Below are 7,057 nucleotides of genomic sequence, written 5' to 3'. Positions count from 1 at the left end.
ATCGAACCCTGCAACTCTGCACTGTGAGGCCCACGTGCTGACCAGTGGATCACCGTGCCATACCTGTCAACTCATACGGTTTAGCCATAGTTCATACGGATTTTGTGGTGAATCTTACGTATATGGCCGTATCGCACAAATCATACGGATTCTGAAAATTTCCGTTTTTTGTTTTTTTCCCCCCCTAACAGGTAGTTCCGTTTGCTTTTGCCCAGAATGGTGCTCGTCTACTCGAATGCTTTCATTTCCGGAATACAACTCTGAACACAGTAATGCCACTAAGTAGAATGATGATTAGACATTAACCAGACATTGTATTATGGGGATCTACAATAAATATCATTGAAAATTTCGTGGGTTTTTTTCTGTGCCGTTATTTTGACATATAAAATGCTTTGGCATGTTATAAGGATTTTTTGCTCTTTATAAGGATTTTTTTGGTAGTTTATACAGGTTGGCGCTCCGAAAAGTTGACAGGTATGCCGTGCCGCCTTGAAAAAAATACTGTCTGATGTTGTTTCTATAACATGACAATTTAGATCCAGAAAATATGATTCCTCCCTGTTTGTTCCTGGCTAAAATGTGAATGTACTCTGAGGGTCCTTGATGCAACCATTTCCTCGATAAAATACAATAAGCGTGTGTGTGTGTGTGTGTGTGTGTGTGTGTGTGTGTGTGTGTGTGTGTGTGTGTGTGTGTGTGCGCGCGCGCGTGTATTGCGTGGGACGGAGTGGGTTTGCGCGCGTGAGTGTGCTTGCGCGCATGTGCCTGTGCGTGTATTGCGGGGTATACAAGCCATGCCATAGGGGTAAGGAGTGGGTGTGCGCTCGCGTTTGTGCGTGCGCGTGTGTGTGTGTGCGCGCGTGTGTACTGTATTGCCGTGGGAAGGGGTGGGAGGCGCGCGTGTGTTCGGTCAAAGCCGTTACATTTCGTGCAACCCGCCCACGGCCCCTCCTCTCTCCCCTCCACATACTTCGGAAGGAAAAGACGTTCGTTGAGCACAGCAGAGAAAAACTTGCTCATTTCCTAACTCTCACCTAAGCTTTATTTCAAGCACTACTTCGGCAATAGAGACACTTAAAAAATGGCTGGTGAGTTTTTTTTTCTCCCTTGAACTTTTCGTCTCTTCTTTAAATAAGAAACTTTTTTGTTTTACTTTCACTTCTGGAAAGCTTCCGCGTGAGCGTCATTTAGCGGGAAACGCCCGTAATAATACGCACAATAAGAAAGTAGACGAATGGATTCTTTAAATTGACTTCATTCTCTGCCACGTTTGATTCAAAATTAGAGGAGGGCGCGCGTTTGAACGCGTTTCGCTGGTTGGGTTGGGATTGCGGGATGGAGGTGGCTCACGGCCGATTTGTGCACACGATTTGTCGACAGAGGCAAATACGACATCTTTAATTTAATTTCATGCCGGAACTGGTTATTCCTATTATTACGAATAAAAATGAATATTACCAATTAATATTACTGCAAATAAAAATGGATGAAAAATATTCAAGAGAGTGTGGCCTAAATGGTGTTCAGGAGGACTGAAAATACATTTTGTTCTCACTCCAGTATATGTTGTAACTGAGATTTTTTTTTTCATGACTTGACATGCTTTACATTTACTTGAGACCTGATGTTTGATGTTCACCACACTAACTTGGGACTTGAACCTGAAAACTTACTTGGAACATGCACATTGTGACTGAATGTACTGTACAACCTCTCTGCAAGTCGCCTCCCTATTTACCATTATGCACTGGAATTGGCACGTTCTCCCCGGTGCCTGTGTGGGTTTTCTCTGGGTACTCTGGTTTCCTCCCACATTCCAAAAACATGCATGGCAGGCTAATGGAACACTCTAAATTGTCCTGAGGTGTGAATGTGAGTGTGAGCGCGGATGGTTATTCGTCTGTGTGTGCCCTGCGATTGGCTGGCAACCGGTTCAGGGTGTCTCCCGTCTACTCCCCCGAAGCGCACACACACACACAACCAATCTGCCCATCCATTCTCTACTGCTTATCCGGGTCACGGGGGAAACAGCTTTAACAGGGAGGGCCAGACTCCCCTCTCAACAGCCAGTTGTTCCAGCTCATCCTGGGGATCCCAAAGCGATCCCGGGCCAGCTAGTGAGACATAGTCTCTCCAGATTATTAAATTGCCACTTTTATTATATTTCTGTAGCTTTGTGGCTTTGGAGGGGTCACAACGATCACAGCTCATTTGTGGAGGAAACCCCCCCACATACAGTTGTATCTACATTGGCCTAATTCCTTCATATGTGTTGTGCCTTTTCTTACAGAGGAACTGAACGCCGTGAGAATTGAGTTTATGGAAAAAGTGTCCGCACCTGTTCTCGAACAACTTCTGGACCATCTTTTTCAAGACAAGGTCTTGAATAGCGGAGAGGAGGAGGCCATCATTGAGGCGCATAACACCAGAAGAAAGAGGGCTCGTATCCTCATCGACTCAGTGTCGAAAAAAGGTGATGAGGCCAGCTGGAAGATGATCACTTACCTTCAACAACGGGACCCAATGCTCTTCAAGGAACTGGGCCTCCCCACTGAGTCCCCCCAAGGTGAGCCAAGGAGGTGCTCGTCTCGACGTAAAACAACACCCTGTTTCATTCCATTTGAACGCCAACGTTGTGTGTTGCTATCTCCAGCTGCCTCCGAGGTGGAACGCCAGTGGTCCACCACACTCATCCCCTGCAAAAGGACATTTTGGAATGCCAGGAAGAATGATCAAAAGGTTATTTTTTTCTTCACAATTTCATGATGATCACTTTCTAAGAGGAATTTTGTCATCAAGATTCCTGCTATTTTCACGTTGTTCAAATACCTTTCCACAGTACACTTTCTTCAAATAAACAAACAGCAAAGAAAACAACAACATGTGACTTCCCAGAAGAATATTATTAAAGGAATCTTTGGGGAAAACCATCCCTCTGTGGCTTCATTTAGAGCCTCTAATTTTAAAATGGGCATTTCATACATACGTGCTTACTTTTTCTTTCTTTTTTTTTTTTAGATCTACCCCGTGAATGAAGAGTCCAAAAAGAACCGCGTAGCTCTGCTCATCACCAATATCAAGTTTAAGGACAGCCGTTATGACAGACATGGAGCCGAGGCAGATGAGCGGAACATGGCGAGGCTGTTAGGTGCTTTGGGATATGAAGTGGTCCAACACACGGACCTCACTGGAGAGGTAACAAACATCTTTTCTCACGGTTTAAATCTATGTTTTCTGAGTTACTGACCGACCTGCATTGGTTCCGACAGAAAATTGACAAGGCCGTCATCGACTTCTCCAAACATCCTAAACTCAAAGACACAGACAGTGTGTTTGTGGTGATCATGTCTCATGGGAAACTGGGAGCGGTCCTCGGCGTCAACTGGAGCGAGACACAAACAAAGGACGAAGAAGATGTGTTTGCCGTTGATAATATTTTTAATCACCTGGGCTCAGCAAAGTGCAAAGCTCTGCTGAATAAACCCAAGATCATCATCATCCAAGCCTGCAGAGGAGGTGACCGAACTCGGTGGCGCTCAAATTGAAAAGACTTTTGCATTTTTCTTATGATGTCACGTGGATGTTGTAACACGTCTCTTTTAGAGGAGGTAGGGTCCGTGCTCATCAGGGATGGCGCAAAGGCACTGGTGTCTGATCATACCCAGCAGGCGGGACCGTCCACATCTGATGATGGATGCATCGTGCATGATGGTTTTCAATTTGTGCACAAAGAAAAAGATTTCATCGCTCTTCTCTCTTGCACCCCTGGTCAGTGCATTCTCTCCCACCCATCGCGTACACGTGATTCAATGAAGCAAACCACAAAGACACCAAAATGAGCAACCAAGTAATGCAACGTGACCTAACTTATGGTTCCAATGTAAAAATTTCACGCGTCTGTATTTAGGGTGTCCAAATGTCACTATAAATTTCATTTCGGGTTTCTTTTGAAGAGATGTGACCCCATTAGCATTTTGCAGTTTATGTAAGCAAAAAGGAGGGAGTGAGAGATCGACAGGTGGATCGGTGCAGCGACTGTTGTGATTTGGACTTTGTATCGGTCTGTCGTGGTAAAGAAGGAGCTGAGCCAAAGGGTGAAGCTTTCAATTTACCGGCCGATCTACATCCCAACCCTCATCTACGGTCACGAGCTATGGGCAGTGGCCGAAAGAACGAGATCTCGGATATAAGCGTCCGAAATGAGTTTTCTCCGCAGGGTGTCCGGGCTCTCCCTTAAAGATAGGGTGAGAAGCTCGGTCATCCGGGAGGGGCTCAGAGTCGAGCCGCTTCTCCTCCACACCGAGAGGAGCCAGATGAGGTGGCTCGGGCATCCGATTAGGATGCCTCCTGAATGCCACCCTGGTGAGGTGTTCCGGGCATGTCCCACCGGGAGGAGACCCCGGGGACAACCCGGGACACGCTGGAGAGACTATGTCACCCAGCTGGCCTGGGAAGGCCTCGGGATCCCCCGGGGAGAGCTGGAAGAAGTGGCTAGGGAGAGGGAAGTCTGGGCTTCCCTGTTAAAGCTGCTGCCCCGACCCCAGATAAGCGGCGGAAAATGGATGGACGGATGAATGGATGGATGTAAGCAAAACAGAGCATCAACAAAGACGCAATTTAGCGGATGCTTCAGAGCCTGAAGTTTTACCCATACCGATTTATGGTTGTTCATAGGCTCCAACCCCAAGTTAATGATTCACATCAAGTTTTACTGTAAGTTGGACTATGCGTTGGAGGAATTTGAAGATGGGCATACAACGTTCTGAACTGGAGCTAAACGGAATTAGAGGACAGGAAAACTTACCCGGTGGATATTTAAAAACGCTGTCCTCATGTCATTTGGCAAGCCATGTGCTAGTGAATGTTTATAAACTCTGCAAAGCCAAAGCTGTCAAATTCTGATGGCCTCACGCCTGCCCTTATGACACCTGAAACGAATCAGAAAAAAAAGCAAGTGTATGGTGACTTCTTGGGACACCCAGAGTTTGGGAGAGCCTGGCTTGAGTCAGTTTGATATGCCATCTGATCTACTTTATTTATTTATTTGTTTTTGCCTATCCTCCCTCGCAGAAACCGTCTCATACAGACACACAGTGGATGGCGCTTTCCTCATTCAGTACATCGTTGATGTTGTGAACACCTGCGCGTGTGAGGAAGACATTGAGGAACTTTTCAGGATGGTAAGTTGTACAAATGCTCATCTGAATGTTTAATGACTGCATAGAGGGGAAATTCAAGATGCTCAATGGACACAGTTACAAACAGGATGCGTTTAGGCTCCCCCAAAAAATAATATGAAAAGGGAAAAGTATCTCACAACAAGAAAGTAGTAAATTTACTGAATGTATGTGTTGATGTATTTGTTTTGTTTTGTTTTTGTTTTTGGGGTACATTGCTATTCTCATCATGTTTTGTTTCAACCGCGCAGGTCATGCGTCGCTTTGAAGCATTGCCGCTTGTGATGAAAAAACAGATGCCAACTAAAGACAGATGCACTTTGTCAAGGCGCTTCTACCTCTTTCCAGGCATTTGACAACGGGGCATCACAAGCACATTACTGTCAGATTGTGACACTTCTTAATGCAAATTTTAAATGGAAACAAGTACATATATTTCCCCTTTTCCATTGTACCGGTTCCACCTTGAAACAGCGTTGTTCTGCCCTGTGCCGGCTTTTCCATTACAGAGAAGCACAGCTGAGTGCCGCCAAGTCATCAAAACATTGTACCGTATTTTCCGCACTATAAGGCGCACCGAAAAGTCTTCCATTTTCTTAAAAGCTTACAGCGCGCCTTAAAACCCGGTGCACCTTGTGTATGGTCATTACGGTAACATGCCGACCCCAAAATGGCTCCTTGCTGGAGACATGCTTACAATGTTATAACTTGAACTTGTAAGCCCCCCTACAGAATTTATTTTGTGATTTCCTTGTTTATGAATACACAACTAAGGAATAAATAACAAACACTTCTGAAACAGTCCAGTCTCCTACATTTTAAAGACATCTGATCGTTCTGTTGGAGCTACGCTCAATGAAATGCTGCCCGCTAAAACCCGAAAATTGATTTTTCGCCTGTGAGGAAGCTGCTCTGCATTTCACGGGCTATAATTTGTAATGTCGCCACGTCGTTCAACGGCAATTATTTAGAATTGCAAAACCAGTGGCCGAAGCTCGGAAATCTTGTGGCAGAACAACTGCTCAAATTATCAGCAGTAGAACATTGGCAAGTTTCAAGAAACTCAGCGGCTTTACCTGAAATTTGAAGAAAATTAGTTTTTTGTTTAAACAAACAGATCAAGTATATCAGTGACTGTGATGCTAATATTTTTTCTTGCATGGCACTTCTAACATCTGAATGTTTTTTTTATGAAATGAAATCAGCTAATTCAACATTTAGGAATGTTTTTTTGATTGCAAAATCATCTCTTTTGTGAAATACAAGAACTGGAGTGATGCCAACTCACCATTAACGGCTCCTCCATTCGTGGCTGTTCACATGACAACCTTGCCATATTTTTATGATCGTTGTACTTGTATCATTTATGACACACGCTTTCTGTACTCCTGCTCACTATCAAACCATATACTCTGTGATATAGATACACCGATGTCCAGCTGTGGCGAGAGGGACCACTCTAGTTTCTTCACTTTCATCTTCATTTTAAATGCATAGTATGACTAAAAGTACATTTGTTTGGACCAATGCCGCAATGAAAATAAAGACAGCTCACAAGAGTTGAATTTAAGATATGATGGAAACATTTTCTCAAGTTAAAAAATAAAAATAAAAAATAATGACCAAAATCATTTAATAAGTTCTGACATAAATAGCTTTGGCATTGTCCTGCCAAAACGGGCGCTGTTAGGCATTCCACGTTACTTGATGCACTTTTAGTGGCACCAGATATTAAAATGAAGAAGAAATTCAAGAAAATATGCTTGTCTCTTACTTTTTTCCTTGGGTGTATATGTTCCCTACTCCAACATATGCTTCCGACTGTCCGACTGTGTTGCGGTCACCACGACAGTGAAGTCACAAGGGGTCTGTTTTCA

General features: G+C 44.3%; 1 protein-coding gene across 1 annotated transcript; it reads left to right on the top strand.

Moving 5' to 3' along the window:
• The first annotated feature begins 758 nt into the window (after nucleotides 1-758).
• On the top strand, nucleotides 759-6,938 carry LOC147197416 (caspase a-like). The gene is made up of 8 exons (XM_086124877.1): nucleotides 759-1,091; nucleotides 2,294-2,569; nucleotides 2,657-2,742; nucleotides 3,022-3,198; nucleotides 3,273-3,519; nucleotides 3,607-3,771; nucleotides 5,074-5,183; nucleotides 5,432-6,938. The coding sequence occupies exons 1-8, from the start codon at nucleotides 1,085-1,087 to the stop codon at nucleotides 5,534-5,536; spliced, it is 1,173 nt and encodes a 390-aa protein (XP_085981003.1). The 5' UTR covers nucleotides 759-1,084; the 3' UTR covers nucleotides 5,537-6,938.
• Nucleotides 6,939-7,057: the final 119 nt, after the last annotated feature.

The sequence above is a fragment of the Hippocampus guttulatus genome, chromosome 12, assembly GCF_054856545.1.
Source record: "Hippocampus guttulatus isolate MCC_2025c chromosome 12, RoL_Hgut_1.0, whole genome shotgun sequence".
Taxonomy (NCBI): Eukaryota; Metazoa; Chordata; class Actinopteri; order Syngnathiformes; family Syngnathidae; genus Hippocampus; species Hippocampus guttulatus.
The sequence above is the reverse complement of the archived record's forward strand: the minus strand, read 5'-3'. Positions and strand labels throughout refer to the sequence as shown.